This window comes from Microdochium trichocladiopsis (genome assembly GCF_020744255.1).
Source record: "Microdochium trichocladiopsis strain MPI-CAGE-CH-0230 chromosome Unknown B0I36scaffold_9, whole genome shotgun sequence".
Taxonomy (NCBI): Eukaryota; Fungi; Ascomycota; class Sordariomycetes; order Xylariales; family Microdochiaceae; genus Microdochium; species Microdochium trichocladiopsis.
In genome coordinates, this window is record NW_025763552.1 from 620,050 (window position 1) to 644,357 (window position 24,308).

At 55.6% G+C, this 24,308-nt stretch overlaps 10 protein-coding genes and 1 non-coding gene across 11 annotated transcripts; 2 read left to right on the plus strand and 9 right to left on the minus strand.

The window, feature by feature from the left end:
* The first annotated feature begins 368 nt into the window (after nt 1-368).
* B0I36DRAFT_295177 (putative fungal-specific transcription factor) lies at nt 369-2,731 on the plus strand. Its single transcript, XM_046151844.1, has 3 exons — nt 369-552; nt 624-1,536; nt 1,598-2,731. Exons 1-3 carry the CDS (start codon nt 420-422, stop codon nt 2,535-2,537), a joined length of 1,986 nt encoding a protein of 661 aa, XP_046008084.1. The 5' UTR covers nt 369-419; the 3' UTR covers nt 2,538-2,731.
* B0I36DRAFT_415962 (oxalate decarboxylase) lies at nt 2,438-4,536 on the minus strand (the record flags this gene model as incomplete). Its single annotated transcript, XM_046162060.1, has 6 exons — nt 2,438-3,024; nt 3,164-3,284; nt 3,352-3,694; nt 3,778-3,971; nt 4,076-4,311; nt 4,404-4,536. 6 exons carry the CDS (start codon nt 4,534-4,536, stop codon nt 2,822-2,824), a joined length of 1,230 nt encoding a protein of 409 aa, XP_046008085.1. The 3' UTR covers nt 2,438-2,821.
* Nucleotides 4,537-5,075: 539 nt separating this feature from the next.
* On the minus strand, nt 5,076-6,392 carry B0I36DRAFT_331599 (HSP20-like chaperone). Its single transcript, XM_046154999.1, has one exon. It carries the CDS (start codon nt 6,049-6,051, stop codon nt 5,341-5,343), a length of 711 nt encoding a protein of 236 aa, XP_046008086.1. The 5' UTR covers nt 6,052-6,392; the 3' UTR covers nt 5,076-5,340.
* A 735-nt stretch (nt 6,393-7,127) lies between these two features.
* On the minus strand, nt 7,128-7,199 carry B0I36DRAFT_t157. Its single transcript has one exon. It is a non-coding gene; the product is annotated as a tRNA-Asp (tRNA).
* Nucleotides 7,200-7,325: 126 nt separating this feature from the next.
* On the minus strand, nt 7,326-8,918 carry B0I36DRAFT_331600 (uncharacterized protein). The gene has a single exon (XM_046155000.1). It carries the CDS (start codon nt 8,713-8,715, stop codon nt 7,615-7,617), a length of 1,101 nt encoding a protein of 366 aa, XP_046008087.1. The 5' UTR covers nt 8,716-8,918; the 3' UTR covers nt 7,326-7,614.
* A 1,036-nt stretch (nt 8,919-9,954) lies between these two features.
* B0I36DRAFT_331601 (uncharacterized protein) lies at nt 9,955-10,827 on the minus strand. Its single transcript, XM_046155001.1, has one exon. It carries the CDS (start codon nt 10,741-10,743, stop codon nt 10,216-10,218), a length of 528 nt encoding a protein of 175 aa, XP_046008088.1. The 5' UTR covers nt 10,744-10,827; the 3' UTR covers nt 9,955-10,215.
* Nucleotides 10,828-11,090: 263 nt separating this feature from the next.
* On the minus strand, nt 11,091-12,268 carry B0I36DRAFT_331602 (uncharacterized protein). Its single transcript, XM_046155002.1, has one exon. The coding sequence runs from the start codon at nt 12,012-12,014 to the stop codon at nt 11,451-11,453; it is 564 nt and encodes a 187-aa protein (XP_046008089.1). The 5' UTR covers nt 12,015-12,268; the 3' UTR covers nt 11,091-11,450.
* Nucleotides 12,269-13,275: 1,007 nt separating this feature from the next.
* Nucleotides 13,276-14,902, minus strand: B0I36DRAFT_331604 (glutathione S-transferase). Its single transcript, XM_046155003.1, has 6 exons — nt 14,657-14,902; nt 14,573-14,595; nt 14,376-14,487; nt 14,198-14,272; nt 13,900-14,014; nt 13,276-13,820 (listed from the first exon to the last, which is right to left on the minus strand). Exons 1-6 carry the CDS (start codon nt 14,703-14,705, stop codon nt 13,418-13,420), a joined length of 777 nt encoding a protein of 258 aa, XP_046008090.1. The 5' UTR covers nt 14,706-14,902; the 3' UTR covers nt 13,276-13,417.
* A 499-nt stretch (nt 14,903-15,401) lies between these two features.
* On the minus strand, nt 15,402-16,448 carry B0I36DRAFT_352770 (uncharacterized protein; the record flags this gene model as incomplete). Its single annotated transcript, XM_046157148.1, has 1 exon — nt 15,402-16,448. One exon carries the CDS (start codon nt 16,446-16,448, stop codon nt 15,402-15,404), a length of 1,047 nt encoding a protein of 348 aa, XP_046008091.1.
* Nucleotides 16,449-17,196: 748 nt separating this feature from the next.
* B0I36DRAFT_415973 (WD40-repeat-containing domain protein) lies at nt 17,197-18,783 on the plus strand (the record flags this gene model as incomplete). The annotated part of the gene is made up of 2 exons (XM_046162061.1): nt 17,197-17,347; nt 17,429-18,783. 2 exons carry the CDS (start codon nt 17,197-17,199, stop codon nt 18,781-18,783), a joined length of 1,506 nt encoding a protein of 501 aa, XP_046008092.1.
* Nucleotides 18,784-18,874: 91 nt separating this feature from the next.
* On the minus strand, nt 18,875-21,411 carry B0I36DRAFT_250962 (uncharacterized protein; the record flags this gene model as incomplete). Its single annotated transcript, XM_046150577.1, has 3 exons — nt 18,875-19,442; nt 19,665-20,777; nt 20,843-21,411. 3 exons carry the CDS (start codon nt 21,409-21,411, stop codon nt 18,875-18,877), a joined length of 2,250 nt encoding a protein of 749 aa, XP_046008093.1.
* Between the last annotated feature and the right edge of the window lie 2,897 nt (nt 21,412-24,308).

Below are 24,308 nucleotides of genomic sequence, written 5' to 3' on the forward strand. Positions count from 1 at the left end.
TGAGCTTTTGGTCACGGGCTGTAAAAAGAAACTGTCCTTGCATGTCTTTTACCTTAGCATGGACGACGTGCTCGAGGACGTATTTATCGAGTACCAGCCAGGCGGAGCGGAAAGTCACGCTATTGGCTAGTCTCGCCCAGGCGTAGGCAGGGGCTTGTCTAAAGCGATAGTGGATCGCCGGACCTTGTTCTTACTGGTTACAGCGCTGGGGGCAAGGGCTCTCAGTTGATTTATCAGCGACGGAACGTTGTGTGATTGGCCTCTCGCTCCTATCAGACGGAACGTGATGGTATTGGCCAGCGCGCACACACTCGTCGCATAAGCATTCCTCCCAAGGCTCGTCCGATGACTCCGGTCCATTATTGTCAGTCTATAGCAGCCGGAACGGAACTGGAAGAGACCGCCCAGCTGTCGGCAACATGACGACAATCGAGCCGCCGCGGAAGCTGCATGGCGAGCCGGTCAAGCTGTTGCGCAGACCGCGGCTGAAAACCTACATTGCCTGTGAAGCTTGCCGACTGAGGAAATCCAAATGCGATGGCCAGTCCCCAGGTAAGAGAGGCCTTTCCCCTCTCCAACTCCCAACGTCCAAAGTGGCTCACAGATTCGTGATCGGCTTGTAGCCTGTTCAAAATGTACTTCGCGGGGTATTCCTTGCGTCTACAACCAGCAGGCCAGGCGTTCTAGTCGCAAGAAATTCGAACCGGGTCCCCCAAGCCCTGCAGCAAGTGTCTCCTTCCAAGCTCCCACGTCGACCACAGCTCTACCCGTCGTCCTGCTCGTGACCCCCGAGACGTCTGCAGCTACAACGCCCGTCAGTCATGAGCTGGACTACGAATCCGATCCAAATCGTGCATACTGCACCAGCCATGGCCGCTTTGCTGGCGAGGTCGTGGCTGCCATCGACGCGAGAGCGGGGAGAACACCAAGCAGCATCTCGCACCCTGTACCCTTCGTGGATGCCGATTTATTTGGACCACTAGATCTGGAACCCGCCCGCCTTTTATCCGACTCCGCTGCCCGGGCACTACCTTCGCGCATGGACGCTGAAGAGCTGGCCGACATATACTTCAACTATGTACATCCCTTGGAGTGCGTCCTCGACCAAGCCCGATTCTTCAGGGACATCGAAGCAGCGTACTGTGGTCCTCAGTCACTTTCTGACACGGAACGTGATATCCGACTCAGCATCATGAACCTTGTTTTCGCTCTCGCCGTACAACGGCAAGAGTCGATCCCGCAGGTCACACGGCACGATCAAGGCAGCTTGTATTTCAGGCGAGCCTGGGTGCTCCTCAAACCCGAGATTGTCCTGTGGCAGTCATCTGGATCCATTGAGCTGATTCAGTGTCTGGCCCTCATGCACCGCTACCTGCACTGCACGAGCCAACAGCACAGAGCCTGGATGGCTTCCGGCCTAGCGTGCAGAATCGCCCAGGGTCTGAACTGGCCTTCTCTTGGATCTCCTGACACCGAGCGCGCTGGTGATCTGGAGTTACAGCGGCAAGTATGGGCAACTTGCGTTTCCTTGGACCGGTAAGTGAGGGAGTGGGGAACTCATGACGATCTCGCTTGTGCTCGCTGACTCTGAAACTAGGTGCGTTGCGTGGGCCCAGGGAAAAACCATCGCGCACTTTTCAGCTCCCTTGTCCAACGCAAGCAAGCTGAAGCGCTTCCCGGCAAGCAACCTCCCTCAAGCTGATGCTGCACGTGCCGCACATCTGCGCAGGGGCTCTGAGCTATTCGAGATTGGCAACCAGATACAACTAGCGCAAATGCAGATCCGGAGCCGTGGCGCATCTGATCTGGGACTGCCGCGCCTATATCAGCAGGACGAGTACCACGTCGTGGCGGTACAGTTTGACGCATGCCTTGACAAGTGGGAGTCCGCCCTCCCCGACGAGTACAAGGTGCACTCTCTCCGGGCACAAGAACCGGCAAGGTCTCGCCTCGAGCGATACATGCTCCACTTCCGCCTTTTCCACACTCGCATCTTCATGTACAGGCCCATCCTCGCGTGCCTGTGCTCAAGGCGGTCTCAGAAGGCGGCGACCCTACCGGGCGGCAAATCCTCCAGCCTCAGCGACCGCCTGTTTGAGGACTGCGCGGGCTTGTGTGTCGAGGCGGCACAGGGACTTGCCGCGCTGCTCATCGAGACCCTCGAGCCGGGTGAGTCCCTCGGCCTGATGCCCTGGTGGTACCGGCTCTACTACCTGCACATTGCGGGGATGACGTTCCTGGCCGCCATGTCTGTGCCGAGGCTCTACACGGACTCGGTGGCGCATTCATGGCGCAGCCTCATCTCGGCGCTGCACGACCACGAGCACCTGAGCGCGTATGTGCCGCAGTGTATAGACACTTTCGAGACGCTGGCGGCGAGGATCCTGGAGCCGTATGGCTCGACTGCTCCGGATGACGCGAGTGTGCCTTTCAGCAATGGCGACTTTGGCTTCGTATTTGACGACAACTTCTGGGGTGCCGGGCTTGATTTTGATGGGTACAGCTTTGCCGCTGACGATAATATGGGTAATCGATAATTCTGCTACTCAAACTTCTTGCGGGTAGCATGAGACTTTGTATTATGAGTAATGCGATATTATGATACCTATTTTAGACAGTCAAGCGGCTTTATTGTAACCAGATTACCCTCTTCAAACGATTGTAACTACAATTATGCTATTCTCAGAGCCACAGAAGATTATAAATTGGTACGAATTGCTCCGCAGAGGCGACAGCCTGACACAACCCGAGACGAGAAGGCCGTCTTTAGAAAGCCATGCCGCACAGGCCGCGCCGCACCCGAGCGCGGTTCTCACACTCATCACGCAGCAGAAGGCTTGATCAGAATCTGCTTGTCCTTCTTCAGCCCCTCCGCGACGTCGAGCGGGATCTTGAGGATCTGCGCGACCAAATCCGCCGGAGTAAGTGCGAGCCACTGCGTCAAAGGGTTATCCAGGACGCGGTCGCTCTTGTATATCTCGATCCACACGAGCTCCGAGTCACCGGTGTTCTCGATGTAGTGGCCTGTTACAACACATGATTCTTTTTGTCAGTATCCATTTGGGGAGCACAATGGACGTGCTGACGAAAGTTCCCGAACCGAGAATTTACGGCCGGCCATGTCTTTCAGCTACACATTGCAAACGGATTGGGGAGAACTTACCGCTGTTTGATGGGAAGACACCCGTGTCCCCGGCGGCAAAGTCAAAGGTCCTTGCCAGCCCGCTCCCGAGGAAGACTGTCGCTCTGGCCTTGCCCTTGTGGAAGTACAACCACTCTTCGGCCTGTGCACATGCTGGTCAGTACGACTACGAGCACCGCACTCGTCCGAGCACTGAAATCAATACTCACGTTCGGATGCCAGTGCAGCTCTCTCAGACCCCCGGGAACGAGCGTGACCACAGTCGCGGCGATCGTCTTGGACGCAGGGAAAGTCGTGGTGTCGATGATCCTTAAGGTGCCACCTCCACCGGGGATGTCCTGCAATGCGTGGTCCTTGGCATAGTACACGAAGGACGCGTCGCCCGAGAGCTCGCCGCCGCCGCCGGAGACACCCGAGTCGGAGACGTTGCCCTGCTGGATGTACGGATTTGGCGAAGGGACGCTGTCAAAGACGGACGCGTTCAGACCAAAGTTCTTGGCCAGGATGTGCTTGGGCGTGTGCTTGATCCAGTCGTCGACGTTGAAGGTGGTGCTGCATGTTTTTTGTCAGGACCGTGTGCACTGTTTCCAAATCCCGTCTTTCAATCAAGAGCCAGCATCATCAGGTGATCTTACCCAGTCGCATCAAAATCGCCGTCGTCAAACACAAGAAGAAACTCGTTATCGTCCTCGAGCCCCTGTACGGTGTGGCCTTGGCCCTTGGGGAAGTACCACACGTCGCCGACCTCGAGCTTGGCGACCTGGAACTTGCCGTCCTGATCGACCGCCGAGACGAGGACCGAGCCGGCATACACGTAGCCCCATTCAGCCTAAAGCAAACCACCAGAAACAAATCCCAGTCAGCCCATTTTGCCAGTCATCAGGAGAGAGGGCTGCTCCACCAAGTAATCCAAACAGAAGCACACAAACTCACCACACGGTGCCAGTGCAGCTCGCGCACAGAGCCCTTGGTCAGGTGCTGCTGCGCCGCCGCAATATCCCGACTCGACGGGAGGTCGGTGACGACCTGCTCGCGGACCCAGCCGCCCTTGAGGATGCGGGTCTTGGAGTCGCTGAAGCGCCACTTGAGGTTCGGCACGACGCCGTTGTCAGTGCTCTGCTGGCCCAGGTTGTCTGGGTTCTGCACGTCAATGTAGTTGTCGGTGCCTCCTGTACTTGTGTGGAAAAGAAAATTTGCATTAGTGGCACTGCGGGATGCTTGGAGCGGGAAGAGGGCAAAAGGGGGGGACGGCCTAGCTTACCTAGGATGCGAGCGCCTTTGCCGTCGTCGCTGATCGGCTGACCCTGGCTGAACCCGCTGCGCTTCTCCAGGACTGCGGCGGACACTGCTGCCGCAGTCAGAAGGACCGGCGTGAAAATAGATGAAGATCGCATTGCAAAAGGGACTGTCGCGCTCGCTGGGCGTTCAAGGCATATCCCGATTATGGAGTCGCCGCGGACAAAGCCCCATGGGCTCTGCGCAGCTTAAGTAGACGTGCATTTACCCAGCGATTCATCCCGAGAGGCTACACTATGGCACCATAGAATAGTCTCCCGCATCATCTCAGCCGTGCGGCAGCAGCATGCATCACGACGAAATGCAACGCCATGGCGTGCGAGCTGCTCTTCGCTCCAGAAGCCCGACGCGAACTGGTTGCGTCTGCCTCCGGGTGCAACCGCGGAATGTGACTGAGCGAACAGACATCCAATCAGAAAGATGCAGCATGCGCATTCAATGGCGGAATAAACAATGGTGGTGACGTATCGACCGATCTGAGCAAGCACGCAATCGTGGGGGTTGCAGCTTGGCAAATAAGCTTGGTCCAGGCTTGGACACGATTGGTCAGAGGGATATATGGATGCGCAAGAGGCAGGTGATGGTCAGTCGCAAATGGCGCCGGGCTACCGCAAGGCACTTCAAATCAGGCATGGATCTTCTAGTGTCAAGCCACGGCTGCAGACCTTTTGGTCTTTTAATTACTTTCTTTCACATGGTTTCACAATTTATGCCGACAGATGCAGGAAGGACCAAGAGATTGTTGGATTTTCATTGGTTTGAGTGAACGGATCGTCTGTGCTATGCTAGACTCGCAATATATTCCCATGCCATGTGTAAATGCTCAGTAATGTGGATGAAAAAAATGAACAAAACGAAAACCTCAAGGAAAATATATCTATGCAGCGGGTCCAACGACTGCTTTAGTTGACGAAGATCTTGCGGCTCTCGTTCTTCTTGGGCACGACAATGCTGAGTACGCCGTTCTCGAGGCTGGCTGAGACGGCCGCGACATCAACCGTCTTGCGGAACTTGAAGGACCGGGCGAACTGGCCGTACTTGCGCTCCGCGATCCAGTACTTGGCCTCAGGTTGCTGTTGAGGGGCAGGAGTCTTCTCTGTGGTCTTTTCCGGGGCAGGTGAGGAGGAAGAAGTGGCAGTGTTGGTCTCGGCTGCCAGGTCCTCAAAGTCATCCTCGACTGTCGCGTGGTGGCTTGATGCCGCACTGGAGGCTGGAGACTGGGGAGCTGCGTCCTCTACGACAACATCATCATCGGTGGTCTGAGCAGGTGAAGAAGCGGCGCGCTGGATCTTGCCGCGGACAGTGATGGTCTGGGCGTCGGTGAAGTCGATGTCAATGTGCTCCTTGGACAGGCCTGCCAGCTCGCCGTTAAGGTGGTACGCGGCGTCGGTCTCGCTGATGTCGAAGCGGGGGGTGAAGTATGGCAGGGGTTGCTGCTGCTTCTCGGCCGCTGGGGCAGGGGCTGAACCCTGTTGCTGGCTCAGGGACTCCTGCAGGACGCTCTGGAGGGCGAGGTCATCCTGCAGGTTGTCGAGAAAGTGGAAGAGGCCCTTGATGGCGATGGGCTCGGCAGCGGCGCCGTGGTAGAAGCGTGGGGTGCAGAAGGCGGCCATTTTGATTGGTCTTGATGTGTGGGGAGACTGGTTGATGTCGAGTATGATGGTGTTGTTGTTGAGAAGTGGAGATAAGAGCTCAGTAGAGGCAAGAGTGGTTGTTATGATGTGTTGTGAGGAATGGGATTTCGATTTCTCCTAGAGAGATTGTTCCTTCTTATACAGAGTTGCATGATGGGCGGCAGGCTGCGAGGAGTACGCAGACCAGCGAGCTGCAGCCTCGTCGTCAGCCCGTCTTGCGGTGTTGAGTCAGGCAGCTGGAAGGGGCTGGCAGGCTCGAGACTCGACTGGCACGATCTGTAATCAGCCTGCGCTGTGCCAGATGGTTCTCTGCCCAGTATGTGGCAGTAGCTAGTCGTGGTGGCGACAATAAAGACAGTGGCTTGCGCATGCCTAGCGTGCCTGCTGTGAGACAGTCAGCAGCGCGGTGACTAACCACCGCTGACTTTGTTGCTTAACTCCGGCCGCACTTCCAGATGACAAAGCACAAAGAACTCCTCCCAGGCAGTCCAGCTTCCACCCGTCTTCTGGAAGCTGCCAGCATGTTCGGGCATCCGAAAGTGCTCTGGGCCCCTTTTTCCGTAGTCGCTTGCATCTGCCCGTAGTTGTCTGCCCAACCGGGCCTTACCATTGTCATTGTCTGCATTTAAACAGTGTTCCAGTAGCTTGGGACAGCCGATCGCCACCCACCTCGTCGGGGCCCAGCCATGCCCAATCCGGTTAGCGCACATGGCACCAGCTGCTGACATAACACAGTTCCCAACCCCAGATGAGGACTGCTGCCCGTCGTGACAGGCCCTGGAGCGCCCGCGCGACACTGGACTCCTCACACGACATTCTTCGTACCCGTGGACATCACGGTGACTCTCCTTCGGGTCTGTTAGGGAGTCATCGCAGTTCCCAATGTAAAAACACAGCGTACTTGCGGAGCATAGGGAAGTATGGAAGAGAGCGAGGACATGACAAAAACAAAATTCAATAGGCCCATGATTGGGAGACTCATGTCATGTGGTGAGAAAGCGAGAAAAACAGCAAAAAGAAGGACCCAGAGTAATCTCTGGATGATTGTTGTAGTGCTCTCGATCGGGGAATCGAACCCCGGCCACCTGCGTGACAAGCAGGTATCCTGACCACTAGACCAATCGAGATTGGACCGCTCAGTATTTGCTGATTGGATGAAAGTAGGCCCTCTTATCAAAAGCTCTATAAGCTAATTACAAAATCGGATTACTCCTGTTTGAAATGTAAATGCGTCCCCGGCTAGGACTCGGACCACGGCACATCCTTTGCAGAACACATTCTCGGATTCGACATATCTGAAAAAGACGACCAACCCTCAATCTACGAAAAAAAAAAAAGACGCACAAAATTCGCTTGCTGTCGGGCTGGCGAGACCATGTGCTGAGCTGGTGGTCCAGATCCCCACGCGTATTAGTCCTCTATCACAAAAGGTGATCTCTTGTCTCTTCAGAAAGGACCAGTAAGGAGCAACCGCTAATAGGTCGTCTCCTCTTCTCTTTCCAACAATGACATATTCAGCCCCTTTCTACTCAAGGACAACGCTTAAAGATCTCTGACTTCGAGCACTTCACTTGCGAGACACCATCTGTCTGCCAATCCTTGGACGGCAAGACGGGGGTTAGCCTGGAACAGCCCGCTTAGAGCATCCCAATCCTCGTCGCTGGTCGTCCACATCGAAGCCCAGTCCTCGCTGAGCCTGTGTGCATACGTAAAGTCCGGGTGCGTGGAGAAGTAGGACAGGTAGCAAATCCCCAGGAAGTCCAGGGCCGGACAGCGCTCGGGATGCAGAAAGCTGTATAGCGTGGCCCATGCGCACTTCTCCGCGCCAGGATTGTCGGAAACGGTGTTATCGGGGACGAGCTTGACGCGATCGAGATTGATGCGCCGCACGGGCGAGATCTGCTTGGTGTCGTCTTGAACGGCTTTGTAGTTCGGCTGGATCATGCGTAGCAAAGCCTGCACGCTCGTGTCGATCCTGCATAGACCGAGAGTTGCCAGACCCGATCGTGTCCAGTCGTGTTCCCCGTGCTCTGCTCTCAGAAAGCCCCGTTTCTGCTCCTCCTCGTCGACTACCTCCCACAGCTCGTCTAGCCTCAGGGCCTGCGTGGCCTCGACATATAGCGCATTGATGCTCCGGCAGCTCGCTACAAACCGCCACAAATCCCGCTGGTGATCGCGATTCCGCCCGTCCCGGAGCTGCAGGTTGCTTGGCGGGAAGCCCGAGTAGTACGGGTCTGCCATGTCCCCATCGACTGCCGACAGGTCCATGTCGTTGTATCCATACTCGTAGCTCGCGTACTCCCAGCTGCCTGCGGGACCGGTGGCGTCGGTGATGGTGATGAAGAGGCTGCGTAGCTTGGGAAAGAGGCTCCGTGGCCGAGCAGCTGATCTTGGGGTGGTGGTGATTGTGTCGACGTGAGGAAAGAGCGTGCCAAAGGTGCGCGTCGTGGGAAGCTCTAGGCGTAAATCGACGAGATTCTCGCAGATCTGGTTCCTGACGCTGACGTCTACGGGGAAGAAGAAGAGATCCGTGCGGAGAGTATCCAGCAGGGAGTCTAACGCGGACAGGTCATAGCACTCTGCCCCATGCTCCTCGTACGTATCCCACCAGCTACTGGCGCTGGGGAACGAGACAGTCAGCATTGTCGTGGCAGGTCTCGAGTCACTCCCACTTGCTTGAGAGTAGCTTCGCCACAGTGCCCGCAAGAGACTACACTTCTGGTCGTCCGTTAGCGTCTCATCGCCTTCATCCCGCTCTCCAGGACATGGCCGAGCCTGGAGCTGATATGGCGACCAGCGTCCAGGTCTATCACGCTTTTGAACGTCCGCGAAATCTGTGTAGTTCGCCAGCATGACCGCCTCGTTCTCCGACGTTACGTCGCCATCAAACTCGTCGTCGTAGGTGTATACTCGCCGGAAGGGGCGGATGTGCGTTTCGCCCGCTAAAATGATCAAGTTCTGTGGCCATATCGGACTCTGTCGCTGGCCATTCGGGTGTTCCGATGAGCCGGCAGGTCTGAGCAGGTCAATGGCCCGAGTCAGACTCGGCGTCAAGTCGAGATCCACAGTCAAGATTGAGTGCCTCTGCAAGATCTTGCGCGCGCTGCGATCCCATGCGCGTCCGACCAGCCGGAGACGCCGTAGACGAGGAGCGTCGACTACTGACGGGCGTGCGAGCCGAGCTGCGGTCCAAGTCCCAGTGGGTTCGTCACCTGCCGTCCAAGGATGGAAGTCGACGTTGAGGAGCTTGTGCCATAGGCCAAGTCGGGTGTCTCCGTTAAGTTCTCTGATCTCATGCAGGGCTAGGGACTCGCACTCCTCACCATCCATGCAGTATGCCACGATCTAGCGGTGAGGAAGGGTCAGGACGGTGGCATGGCAAATCTCTGATGCAATAAGGCTGAGGCCTACCTGATCGACAATCTCTTGTGGCAGCTGTTGAGCCATCTTGTGAATCTGGGAATACAAATGTCGATGCGATGTTGGATTTGCTGATGAGGCGTCCCGTGGCTGGCGAGTGGCAGCGGGGTGTACAGTTGAGCATTCAGTGGAGCAGTTCTGGTTGGTGGAGCCGCGTTGCTGATAGCCACTGAGTCGCTGCATATCAGGCAAAGTTGTCACATGCCGCCTGTTTAAACCTGGCGGCTAAGCAGGTGGCGTCATGAGAACCTCAATGGAATATTCATGTAACTTACAGCTCAGCTAGAATTCATGTTTATGACTGCACTCTTCTAGAATCAAAAGCATATCTTGTTTCGTGGCGTCGTGCCTGTTTAGATTTCCGCACATACTTAGCCTTTGCCTGGCGGTATTGCTGCAATCCACTGGGCGCGCAGCCACTGTCTGCGACGTTCTATGTTTTTGTGCATGTCCCATATCCAGCCGTTGACTCTCGTCGTTTCTCAAGTGCACTGATATGGCTGCCACGCCCGCCTGGAGGATGACCATCTCGGAAGCAAGTCAATTTGTATTGTCGAAGTGATCTGCCAGTTCACGCTATATGCTATGATATTTGTCCCAGACTCCAGACGCCCCGTTCTAGACAATGCATACCCATGCATTCTATGGATCCATTCTTTGGTGCCGTTGAGAAGCCCGTGGCCACGCCGGTGCTCCTGCTCCTGCATCTCAAATCCCTCGATTCTAGGCATTGGCCATGGCCACGGCGCCTAGTGCGACACCCGCCCAGCTAAACAGTTGCGCTGAGTCCATCTGCGCTGGCCGAGCGGCGTTGGGTGTGGCGGTGGTTGTCGCAGACGACCTCGTGCTGCTACCGCTGCTAGCCGTGGTGGTGCTGCTGCTGGTCGACGTGATGCTGGGCGGAGTCCAGCACGCCGCCGGGGGCGTGGGGGTGCCGTGATTCACCGTGATGCCATTGAACGTGAAGTCTAGGTCCGCGTCTCCCACGAAGTCGGAGTTGTCCTCCAGGATGTAAATGCTGACGGCATTTATGATTACGGTCGCGCACGGGATCACAGTCGCGCTGCCCGTGATGGTTGAGCCGAAGAGAGTGTAGGTGAAAGTCGGGATTGAGGCGCCGACTGTCAAGCTTGCCGGGGGACCCGTGATTGTGGCGGACGGGGACGCGGGGATGGATGTTGTGGCGCTGGCGAGAGCCGCGAGCACGCTGAAGATGAGTGTCGTCTTCATGCTTGTGGTTTCTGATCGCATGAATGATCTTTATCAGTCGCTGTTGCAGGCGTGCATGGAATTGTCACGCGAAAGGAGCATGGTCATATCTGCTCGGAGAAGACCCTTGGGACATGATATGAGGTCCAGGGACGCATTTAGATCCGGGGCCGCAATGCGGAGAGCAGTCCGAGTGGGTACCAGGAATAGCAACAATAGAAGGGCGATCTCCAAAATGAAACAGAGGCTCGACCCGCTCGGCACACTCGGGGCTTGGACGGGGGCAATGCTGCACTGCCAGGACGGTCAGCCAACGCTAGATAAAGCAGTCTTCCCGCATCCAGACAACACGATCATTCAAACGTACTAAGCACGTCAGACAGGGCTCCTTGTGATGTTTGCATGCGCAATTGCCAGGACAGAGAATTTGAATATGCGAACGATGGTCATAAGGTACAGGACCTTCGCAATGACTTTGAGAACACAGGACCCGATTTGTGCGAGACAAAACTCGAATCGAAAGATAATTGTTTTTGATTGCCTGCAACTTCACCGAATCTCGTCTGTATCGTCCAGTATTTGACTGTTTAGCCTGTAAATTAAGTGTCTTAGGGAAAGTTGGGTTCTTGTATCACATGCACGTGGTAACGTAGGACGGTATTGGAATAATTTACATGTGCGCCGGGATGTTATGCTTATGCTTATTCTTCGGGTAAGCAGCACAGCCACAAGCTCACAATGCATGCCCACTAGCAGTTGGCCACAGCAGCCGCACCGACTGCAACACCAGCCCAGCCAAACATCTGCGCAGACCCGAACGCCCTCTCGCCAGCGTTGGGCCTCGAGGTGGAAGTAACGGCTCCTGTAGATGTGACGGTGCTGCCCATCGAGTTGGTTGTGGTGACGGTTGTCGAGCCCGTCGTGATGACGACGGCAGAGGTGCCGCTGCTGGTCATCGACATTGACCCGGAGCCGCTAGGGCTGCTCGCTGTACCGGTTGCAGTAGCACCGGGGATCATTCCATTGATGACGGTGATGCCGTTAAAGTCATTGGTGCCTGAGGCGGCGCCGTACTCAAAATTGTTACCATCGATAAAGTACACGCTAGAGCTGTCGACGATGACTGTCACTCCAGAGATGACTGCCCCCGTGCCGGTCACAGTGTGCGGCTTGATGGTCGACGTAGTCGATGTGCCAACTCCAACAGGGAGGGTGAGGGTCAGGCCCGGGACTGTCGCTGTCGTGGTGAACTGGGTGACGGCAGAGACGGCAGTAGCGAGGGCCGCGCTAGTGAGCAAGTTTGACGTGTACATGGTGGTGATTTAAAGTGGTGGCTAAGGTGCTGAGTTGTGCAGGCGTTTGTTTACTGCCCGAAACGATAGCGATGAAATTGCTTTCTTGAGGGAAATAGGTCTGGTGCAAGACGGCGAAGAAGACGCATTTTATACAAGGCCTTCTGAACAGGAGAGCTGTGGGAGACGTCCACGTTTTCCAAGAACAGAAGTCCCTCCTCAAAACGTCATGGTTGCCACTTTTCCGCGTCGGCAAAACATCATGCTTTACCGACTAGATCAGTTCTGGTATGCCGACCACACTCGCTGAGGAGCAATCATTGGCTCATGCATGATGAGCTGAGTAAAGAGAACAGCGGCATCGGAAGCTGAGGATCTATGCGTTTCCCTTGCGGGAGGCCAAGCTCGAAGGAAAAACATGTGCTAGACCTTATTTGTTCATCCGGGAAGCCAGCTTGGCCTTACCACTGGCCGATCTCTGCCAGGCTGAGGCCGATCGTTCCTGGGAAGTCGCCCAACAAGAGAAAGCCAAGCTTTCCTGCCAAGGCGCAGCTTGCATGAGGTCATGGTTCTCCAGGAGATCTCAGGCTGCGATGGTAGCTGCATGGAATAGTGCGTGGCCTTGGTCCGAGCCCTCCCTGATCGAGCTTGGTTGCTCCAAGTCGGAGTAAGCCCTAATCATGACGCGCTAGTTGCCTGCCCCATCCTGGTTACAGCTTACGCCTGTCGACGACGACTGGATATCGATACCATATGTTACGAGCTGATATGGCATTCACGCGCGATCGAAACGAAATGTGTGGACTTTGTCAATTCTTCCTGGGCCAAAGCTGGAGCCGCAGGGTCATGCATCTTGCGGGCCAATGGTTGCCCTGACTCCAGGCCCGGGGTTAAGTCTAGAATCACGGACACGAACGGTTTTGGAATATAGGGGCTTCTGATTTAGTACCCATCATATACATACCAGAAAGCCAAGCAACTCTGAGGATACCTAGGTAGAAAGGAAGATCTAGTGACCTCAACTTCGCCGTGCCCCGGCTTTGGTTGCGTCATGGCACCACCAAGGTCACAGGCTAGGCGCGCCATCAATGCGTAGTTTGAGCGCTAGCGGCGGGGAATTCAAGATTCTAGCACATGTCGGTTGGGTCGGCACTACAATGGCGGCTGTCGGAGCCTAGCTTACTGCCCCGAGCTTCCACTTGCCTCTCGGACTTTTGTGCGCGCTCCGTTGCAATCAGGCACACACGCGCAGCTAGTCATGCCACACTACGCTTATGCAGTCGATGGTAACATTTCCTTATTGCTCAGGGCACTCCCAAAAGTAGGAGGTAGCTAGTGAGACCGTACCACTTTTGCCTGTCTTAAATTCGATGAAGCTATGTCATGATGGCAATGACGAGCTCCTGCAGCAGTGGTGCCTTGGCTCAAACTCCCCTCTCTTTCTCCTTGGCCATTAACTCCTCTGCATGCTCCCTCACAACCTCTTTGTCTATCTTGAACCCTTCCGCGGCGATCGCGTCCAGGCGCATCTGGCATACCTTCGCAACCGACGGGCGCTTGAGCAGCCGCTGGTTCCAGGCATACAGGTGGGTGAATTGCTTCAGGAGGGAGTCCTCGCCCTCGCCAACGTCCGCCTGGATGTCTACGACCACGTGGTACATCACAAACGCAAGGTCTGCGTAGCTGCACTTGTTGCCCACCAGCCACTTTTCGCCTTCTCCACTGCTCTCAGCCAGTGCGTTGTCGAGCAGCTTCATGATGCGCAGCGTCTGGTTCTTGTAGCGCTCGCTCGCGGAGGGCAGCTTCTCGGGATGCATCCAGTTGAACCTGTGGTGGTAGTTAGCTAGAGACGCATCCGAGGAGCAACAGTTACTGCGATGCTGTGTGTCGGGCAAAGCGGACCTACCAGCCAAGCTGTCCGTAGAATGGGCCTTGCTGGGAGACCTGGAACATCAACCATTGTCGTGCCAGGTGGAACTCCTTGAGCTGCGATGTCGGGAAAGAGAGCTTGTTGTCCTTATCTGTCCCCGTGAAAATTGGTCAGTATGCCGGACTGCGTGGTGTCTCAAAGCCCGGGGCGTGGGAGCACAGCCACCAAGGCTCACGGCTTCGAGGGGAAAGATTGTACTGTTCAGCTGTCAGTGTTATGAAATCCTCAATACTGAAACCTCAGGCCCAAATATCAGTCGCTCAGCCGACTCACCCAAATTGCTCAATGATGTACAAAATAATGGCGCCTGACTCCCATATCTTGATGCCCGTATTGGGGTCTTCCATCACTATACATCACGGAGGCGGACCTCGGGATCAGCAATTGGCGAGTGTGTCGTTTTGGCTGCAAGCCTGATGAACTCTATCCGGAAACAGGATGAGATCACAAACCTGGAACTTTCCCGCCCGGGTTGACCTTGCGAAACTCGTCGCTGATAAGGTCGGTAAACGGCACATCGACAATCTCGTATGGTACATTCAGCTCCTCGAGATATATAATGGGCTATCCGGTCGGCGGTGGCGACATGGGCGAGGAAGGTTAGCCCCAAAGTAGGTGTCAATTGGCCCAACAAGACGCGCAGTCTTACCTTCCAGCCATTTGGGCCAGGAGCTGTTGTCATCATGTCCGTCAGCCGGGGTGTCGCAAATTTGATGCGGGAAAATGGCCCTACCAGTTGTCCAGATCTTGATGGGTTGCATTCTGTATGCTGTCGAGTGCATCAACACTGACTTCGAGCAAGAGCAGTCTTTGAGGTACACAATTTATGACGATTTTGGTCCAGAATGAAAGAAGAGCTGTTTGATGTTATGGTCCATGATCTCTTTTATGAGCACAGCTAGTCGTGTTTCCCAGCCCAGTGACTTGCTACCCCGCTCGGCCTTATTGCATAGGGCTGATCGGCGTTAATTGAACCAAAGGTCGTGATAGGGTGTGTCGGGTATAGATGGGTCTGTCGAGGGGCGCCAAGGTTGTGGACAGAATAGATGGGACATGTGCTGTAGAGCACGGACATAGTGAACAGAATACATGGGACAATGGAGGTCCATGTTGTCCGGCATCTGCCCGGTTTATTCTGTTCACAGTTTCGGGCGCCTCGGAAATTAAGTAAGCACTAGTCCAGCACCGGCTTCCAGGTGACGTGAGATGGGGTTTATCTCACCTTATAACCTGCGGGCTGGTGCAAGGGCAAGACAGCTGTGGTGCCACAACTGTCACGGATTGCTTTCTGTTCGGCCGAGTCCGCGGAGCTGCAGAAAGCCGTATTGATCAAGCTGACAAGATTGACGCCCAATTGATGCACTCATTAAGCAATATCTAATCAAGCATTTATCCGCATCCAGTTAGTGATAGTGAGCCAACTAGCGGCGCGGTGGGAGTCGCCCTTGTTCAATGTCTCTTACAGCTGTGGTTGCGGGCTAACTGGTGTCCAGCATGAAGCGCTGATCTGGCAATCTGACAAGGCCAATGTGATAACCATCAATATCCGTGCAGGGCTTCCAGGCGATTGTGGGTCGGTAGTCGTTGTCGGCTATCCGGTGAAAAATATCTTCGTTGTACTCAGGTGTATTCAGCATGAGCTCGGCCATGGAATAATCCGCCCGTTGGTGACAAACATAAAGAGCCTTCTTTTTCAACCCGCGGTAAAGGTCGATCGAAGATCTTGTCAATTCATGCTGTGTCAAAGGTTGCATATCCACACCGCTGCAGCGGAAGCGGATATGCAGCGCAAATTGATGCGAACCTCGAGTCGTGTAGTCGAGAAATATGTTATCAGTATAGGGGGCCCTCGGAAATCGAGAGTGTAGATGAATATAGGTCACTCCTCTCGGGCCACGTCGAGCATAAAGGTTAGGATACGTCCTACGAATGCAGAATGTCTCCCAGAAACTGGCAGAAACCAAGAGGGCCTCGCGGTGCGGAAAGACTTTATGATCGACGGTTGACAAATATATATCGCGGTGGCGCATGAAGCGATCGAGATACCGCTGTGTAACAAGTGTCAGGGATGCGCCTCTTCTCCAAAACACCACGTCGCCGCTTTCGAAACCGGCGTCAAGAATCAGGCATAGCCTCCTGGTGTCCAACCGCTGGTGCCTTGTCCCATCTGCCACGCTGCAGGCGATCGGTGCAAGCAGTTCGCCTGATGGCAGAGCGATGCTGGGCTGGTTAATGACGATACCTTTTTGGGTCCAGTAGAAATGCTTGCCCGAGCGACTTCCGTACCATGAGATGTCGTCCGAACTCCGGAAGGCGGCTGGGGTGTCCGGCAGACATGCCTTCGCGGCAGAGGCAGGGACTTCCATTCCAGTTGCTGCATCAATGTCATGAGGAACAGATGCGTCTTCGTTGTCGTCATCAATCAGGTCGCCATATGCAAAGATTGACTGATCGTCAGATCTCCTCATTATCTCTTCCAGCAGCCGTCCGAAGGCTCTGCTTCCTTCTCCGTAGAGAAGCGGCATGTTGACTCCAAATATTCCTAGCAGGCAATACGCAATGTCCTCATCTCAGAGTGTCGTGGTCCCGACGACCTTGTGAGCCTACTGTCTTGTCATTGAGAGAGCGAGGACTTCCGAGAGTTCTTCGTCGTAAGGCTGCATCCCCTCAGACGAGGACCCCGCATTTAACAGGCCACTCAATAGCCAGATGCTCAGCTGGCTAATGTACAAGATTCTATTAATAGAGCCGGTAGCCGAGCATACATGATGCAGTGAGTATCAAGTAGCATCTCTCTCGAAACATGGTAGACTGTCTATTGTTTAGGACACTTGCCTCAAACGCGATGACACGATAATCAGGGTAGCCCTGCACACATATTCTTGAGTGTCAAGTATGTTCATGGCTCCGGCGATCTTACCCCAGCAGTATGTGATACCAGTTAATTGATAGCGCCACAGCCAGCTCTCACCCTGTGCCCAGAAGCCCGCCATTCCTTTCGCCACCGTACGTGCGGGGTCAACGAATCAATGCAAAAACTTCTCCGGAGCCAGGACAAGCTTGGCCGATCTTTACGCGTCGAGGACCAACCATAGAGCTTTGTGATAGCGGGCCATGAAGCGCAGGCAGCAGCCATGCCTGGTGAGTCATGGCATTTCAATGAAAGTCGCCTCATAACTGACCGTAATCTCACTTCACCAACAGTAAAACCGCCAATTGCCAGTCTGACTAACACCGTTGACAGCCGTTGGGTATCGAATCGAACAGTCGACGATGGTCAGTTACAGCAGCTACCAGTTCTTTCAAGACTGGCGCTACGCCATCGCCAAGGACTTTGTCACTAAGTCCGGCGATAGCTACCCCTACGCCCACAACGGGCACAAGTCTTGGGGCCAGGAGGATGTGAAGCTGCCCCCAATCTACGGTCGACAGGACGGCAAATCCTTCTCGGGCTGCGAGAGTGCGTGCATCAGCGATGACGGCCGGCGTCTGGCCATCACCGTAGCAGGGACACACGATATCCACGTTCTCGAGACAAGCACATGGACGGTGGTCAGCGTGCTCAGAGCACACTCCTCGGAGATTGAGAGCCTCGCGCTCCAGCCAGGGACGAAAGGCAGCGTCCTGGTGTCTAGCGACAATGGACGGCGCGATGGCAGTGGTAGCGGCAAGCCGACAATCATTATCTGGGACGTCGCTCGGGATGGTGAACCTCCGTCTGACACTCCTCTCGGTTCCAGCAAGATAGAGCTCACGGACAACGCTATCTCGTCAATCGTAGGGAACACTGCCACGAGCGTGGCGGCACAGCTCTCCGAGGCCATGGGCATCGCCCTCAACGAAGAACAGATTCTTGAGCTACAAAAGTCATTCACATCTCCGATCCAAAAAGTTGTGGAAGAGCACAGCATTGCTACAAAGAGAACCGTTCACGGCCGCATGCGACACAGTACCAAGTCGGGGACGTTCAGCCCTTCGGGGGGATACATGGTGTACTACCCAGGCGACAGACCGCGATCAAACGACAGCGCGCCGTGGGACATGAAGATATGTTCGCTCAGACAGGGGTCGGCGGGGGTCGAGGTTCAGGACCATGCCACGCTAAGAGGTCACACTGATTGTATATTGTGGACGGGATGGAGCCCCGACGAGAAGTTCTTCGCGAGCGTGGCGTGGGACAAGACGATCCGGGTCTGGGACGCTGCCACAGGAGAGCTGAAGCAAAAGTTCGACACGGACGGGCAGAACTGGACAGGTGCTTGGTCGCCAGACTCGCGACACCTGGCCGCGACCTGCGGGACGGGTGCGTTGTTCGTATATGACGTCTCGGACGGGTCGACGGTGTGGGAGCAGCACAGCGAGAAAGAAGGGAGAAGAATGGGATGGAGACGCGCTCTGGCCTGGCATCCGGAGGGAAAGCTCTTGGCCGTCGGTGCGCAAGAGCTCGGGCGGGTTGTCGTGCTTGATACTGAGAAGAGAGAGCCTGTGTCAGAGCGCCAGCTGTCCGTGGAGCAGTCGAGGACGGACAATGAAGATGCTAGGGCGTTCCTAGGAGGGTGGATCGAAGTGAGGCAGCTCAGCTTTGTTGATGGCGGGAGAAAGCTTGTTGTCTTTACTGGGGCAGACGATAGCATCGAGGTTTATGACAGTGAGGAGGAGCAGAAATGGAGGTTCAGTAGAGGCGGAACCGACGACAACGTGGAAGGACATGAGCAGTGGAGAGACGAGGAGGGCAAGGTGACAACGAGCGCCGGATCAGGGATGTTAGTATGGGAGGACAAGACCAATGGGCTGCTGAGGTTGGCTAGTCTTGACTGTGACGGACCAAGGCTGTGGTCTGTCCCATTGACTGGAGTGTAAAACACGAACGCCTGGTCTAATCGGGTTATGATTGTGCTTGAAAGTCAATGGACTTTTCGTTTCAGTTTCTTTCGCGCGAAGTCGTGATTGTCTACCACGAAAAAGCCTCATCCACCAGCTTCACCTGTCGGCCATCTCTTGCCAGCTCGGCTACGGCTTGGCGCACCTCGTCCGCCATCCTCTCAGGGCCGCACACGACGACTGCTGTCTCGTGCCCCGTATTCGGTACCTCTTTGTCCAGGATGCTCCGGATATCCAGCCTACCATCCCCTCCCCCATCTCCTGCTACAATCATGCCCCCTAGTATCCCATGAGCAAACATCTCCTGACCGAACGCCTCCTTCGCGGTCCTCGCCAGCCCGTGGCTTCGCAGGCCCCAGTACAGCCTTGTACGCCCACCAAGACTCCCACCAGCGACTCTGGCCCGGACCAAAGGCGCCACGGCCGTGATTCCCACGCCACCAGCGATGACCACTAGATTCGGCGCCTTCGCCACTCCCCCATGTGATTGTGGGACATAGGAGCCCTCGACCAGAACTGATAGCGTAGCTGTACCGCCGTTCCTGATTGCCAGCTGACGTAGCCGAGACGTCATGCCGCCCGAGGCACGTACGAAGAAAGTAGAGCCGCGCTGATAAAACACGTTACTCGTACTTTCGCTGTTGCTGACCCAATCACCGCCTATCGTGGTGGTGCTGTTCTGTCGAGTCCATGTTCGCAATGAGCTCGCTGACTTTCGCGAGTCCGGCGTTGAGACTCCAGGCCGCTTCTCCGCGTCCACAAAGTATCTCGCCGTATCTGAGTGCATGGTGCGCATCGGCGATATCTGGTTGGCGGTGGCGATATCTGAAGAGTAGCATGCTGAGTGTCGGTTGATGAACATGGAAGATCCATCTGGCTCAGCAAGGCTTCCGTTTCTGGTGCTGTGATCGCTGCTGGATGTCTTCGGCTCCCTCCTCTCCAGCTTGTACGATTGGAGGTCGACGCCGTCGTACGGCTCTTCAACCGGTAACATATTGCCAGCAACGGAGAACGGATGATTCTCCCACAATCGCCAGCTCAGCGTTGGGAAATACAGATACGCATACCCCTTGACCACGACCCCAGGGACATCAACCCGCACATACTCACTTGTGTCACTGCGACCCCCACCATCATCGTCGACAATGAGGGTGACAGTCGCACGGCGGATGCCAAACCTGGCAAGCCTGAGGATCCGCAGCACCCTCTCGGCACCCCAGATTGGCACGGCCAAGTACAAAAGCCAGTTCTCGTACCCCCACCGCCCGTCGAACCGGTACCAGACATGCAAATACCCGGCCACGAGCACCAGCACCGCGAGCACGACATGCAGCGCGAGGAACACCTCGTAGCACCTCCTGCGCAGGGGCAAGATGCTCGCGGGGAGCAGCAGCACCACCATGGCGCCGATGCACACGATGCCCCAGATCCAGAACCTGGCGGTGGTGACCGCGAGGAACGCCCCCGAGGAGAGGTTCTGGTAGAAGTATATCCCTGCGTGCACGGCGGCCTGGACGGTCGCGATGGCGGCGATGTACCGGTGCATGAGAAGGAAGGTCGAGTGCGACCAGTCGGTGAGGAAGAGCAGGAGCGGGTTATTGCGGGCCGAGTAGACGATGAGCAATGGCAGGTTGGCGAAGCAGAGGATGCCGGTGCGGTTGGAGATGTAGGCCAGCAGTTCCGTCGTGGGCTTTGGAAACCATGCGTTTGTGCTGCCGGCCGTCGCGGGAGTGGTGGTGTAGCCGAACGAGCAGAGGGTGATATTGATGGCGAAGAGGTATAGAATAAATATTGCTTGGCCGCGGGTCGGCATCAGGAATGCGTGGCCAACAGGCTCGCGGTGGCGGCGGCCGATGAGTGGCGGGTCGACGACGATGGCGCGGAGGCGAGTTGTGAGTCTATGCGGAAACGGAAGGAAGCGCAGCCAGGATGTGAAGATGGGGACGACAAGGCCAGAGATGAACAGAATCAGCCTATGTTGGTGTTAGTGGTGGTTCCTAAGGTACTTAGGTAGCGCGGCAATGGACAGCAACCTTACCCGTAATCCACATGGCGCTCCTCAGACAATTCAAAGAAATACTTTGCGTTGTAGTTGGCGAGGTATACAGCATCCCTCGATAGAGACGGCGTGTTGAGCACCTCATTGTCGCCAATCACAGACCACTGAGAGGCGGCAGCAGTGTGTGACAAAGCTTCACGGTATGGCACGACGGGCTTTGGCAGTGTTGGATCGCTGCCAATGAGGTATGTTGCCCACCAGTCCTCGAGCGTTCCACGACTGATACTGCTGTCGTGACTGCAGCGCGTGCTGATGCAGTATGCCACACTCTGGAGGTATGCCATGTCGCCCGCATAGCAGCCGGGGGATGTCTCGAACGTGACTGAGCCGTTGACTGCGGGTAGCGATCTTTTGTTGGCAGTGATGTGGCGAGCTTCCATGTCATGATCCAAGCTGCTTTGCGTGTTATGAACAGTTGAGCAGCTCAAGCGGTACGGAGCGAGGGTGTCTCTGCATGCCGAGGCGCAAGTCGGGTGGAACATGGTGATGCCCTTGCCAATAAAGCCACTGCTGGCGTTCAAAGACTGCCCAGCTGCAACATTGGCCATTGCCACTACTGTCGAAACCAGGGAATGGGGCCGCATGGTGATTATACTGGCCTTATTTGGCCCGGAAGATCAGTGAGGCCAAGAATGCTCTAACAAGCTATCAGAATGGCCACCATCGATTCCGGTCACAGCGCATCCTTATAATGTAACAACCTCGCACGCCACAGTACATGCATCTTTAATAGAAGGGCAAAGGAATGTCGAGATCTGTTCGTCGGGCAAGTGAGGCATGCCAACGGTCCGCTAAGCTTTGGTCTGCGTATCCTCAGAAACCTTGGCGAACCCCGTCGCGACACGCCAGTAAAAAGCGACGACATCCTAGCACGCGGTTCCAATAAGATCGATCCTCGTCGTCGCCAGCCTATCACCTTGCTCATGGCACATGGTGCCTGCCGAATTCGGGTCAAAATGGATAACTTGCTCTGGCATGTGGGTATTAAGCTCCATTGCCGTTACGCGCTTGTACCGCCCTGGAAACCTGAAAAAGACGGATGCGGCACGCTAGCGTGGGTGTCTGGGCAGGTCTTTGCCAACCCGCAGCCACGTGGGGACAGATGCTGGCGGCAAGTCAACCCGATGGAGGTTCTAGAGATAAGGGCAGTAATGCCGCATTATTCGAAGCGCACTACTATGACAAGAAACTCAGAATATCGGCGCTTGGTCAACGCGGGTTCCAAAAACGTCGCTCTCAGGAGCCGCGCCTGAAAGATCTCTACCTCATCTCCACCTATTATTACTGACGTGTTTCACTTGCACACGCGCAACAGCAGTATGATACAGCCATAAAGGTCAGAAAAACGTCTTAAACAGGTGCTTATTCTCAGACAGTCCATCCAGTCTATGCCGTCTCGTTGACTTCGACGCTGTTAACGTTGCGTGCGCCCTGAAGCACTTGCCCAATCCGGGCAGTTGTCTCACCACACGGCAGGGCGGACGCTCGAGACCTTCTCGGCCTATCAGTAGCCCCCTGCTGGGGCAGGCTTTGTTTGTGATAAGTAAGTGCACAATCCTGTGCAAGGGTTTGTGCGTACTGTACGGAAATCGCCGGTCGTTTGTGAAATGAAACCAACTCTAATGCAGCATCGTTTGTGTAGTGATGTTGCAGTATGAGCACGTAAGCTCAGTCCGATACTTTTGCCCGCAAGATGATCCGGAGTACTGGACTCGTGCTATTTATGCAACCTGTCTAAAGTTGCGATTTCACGCGCGCGAACCAATGTGCGTTCACAAGAGTTTAGTAGGTGCAACGGTATTATTTGGCTTAGAGCCATGAGGGAGAAAATGCTGCAGCAGCTCCGCACACAAGCTCAAATGTGAGGATCAGTTATAGCAAACCTCTTTCCACTAGGTCATGGAGAATGCCGAAGGAGAGGAATCTCTGTGTTTACCTTTGTGTGGGATGTTGGCCCGCCGGTCCGTGGTTTTACAGCATGCAAGCCGCTGAAGGGCGAGATATGTCAGGGGGGGCCGTTGGCATGTGGGGTGCCGTGTGTGCCTTTTAGCGACAGCCAGCATTCTTCGAGAAATGCACTACTGCATTTGCTCGCAATTAATCTAGAGCAGTATTCGAAGACAAGAAGGTGATCCTAGCGGTATTCGCATACACGCTCAAGTCGCCTGGTACATCTGGGGGCCCATTTGGGCAGACGGGCAGTGGCACGCCCTGTATTGTGAATGCGCGTAGTGGGAATGGCACACAGGCAAAAGCCGCTAGCCCCTGTGTTCTTGTGTCATGCACCCCATGAAGACTCAGAGCCCCCAGCTTGACAATGAGGCAAAAAGGCACACCGAGCGGAGACAGGGTGTCGGCGCTGTCTGACACGGATTACAGGCCACTAGTTGCTTCTTTGATGCATCGTGGGCGGTTTCGGTTAATCCCGCTCGGCCCGAGTTGCGATTGTGCTCCTCGAGTGCCGGTTGGCTCAACGGAGGTTTCCCCCGATCATAACGTAGTTGCGACCCTGATGCTGGCTTTGCTTGGCTTCCCAGGTGAATACATAACCTGGCCAGACCGCCCTGGCCTGGGGATAGGGGCTTCGACCACACTTCATCACCATGTTCGACGCGACAAGGCGCAGCGATGTCCAGCGTGTCATATACGTCCCCCGACAACTTTGTGGGAGCGCTGCAGAGCCATGGCGGGTGGGTCACGCAATCCCGCTGCTGACGACTAGAATCGACAAAGCCGACACCAGACAGCCACGCAAGCGCATCAGTCACAATGCCATCTAATAGCGTCTCATTGAACGTGGCCAATGGAGATGTGGGTGCCTAGGCTTACCAGCATCCGCGACGGAGCAGTGTCGATCGCCGATCTACCAGCCTGCAAGACAAGACGACATAGGGGTCCTACCAGTGCAAGCAAAGGCCCTCCCGCCGAGTTCAGCACCACCATCCTGAGGCGCCCTTTCGCTGTGGCAGGGGGGCGGTCATCATGTCTGGAAGTGGCCAACACTACGCAGCGTCGTGTCTCTGCGCTCGGGCAGCCCCTGACGCGCCCACAGGATTCGGCCGTGCTCAACATGGGCAAGACCGGCGAGGGAGGACCCAACACAGGCAGGCCAGCCAGGGTCGGATCAACGGACATAACCGCCATTGTACGGCCATGGAACGCTTGACAATCCCCAGCAGCCAGGGTCGCATCACTGTATTTGTCCCCGACACCCCAGCCCGATCTCCAATGCCTACGTCACTCCCGGTCTGAATAACGACAACCGACCCCAAAAAGGGCATGACACGGCTTGCCGTCACACTCAACCAACAGCAGTCCTCGAGATCCGCGGCTGGAGGCGAACATGCCTGGGACATTCATGTCCCTCAGCAATAGGCGACGCCACTACGTACAGCTCGTGTGCCGAGCCGCCGTCTGTGGGAGCATCCCCTCCGCTTGTGCAATC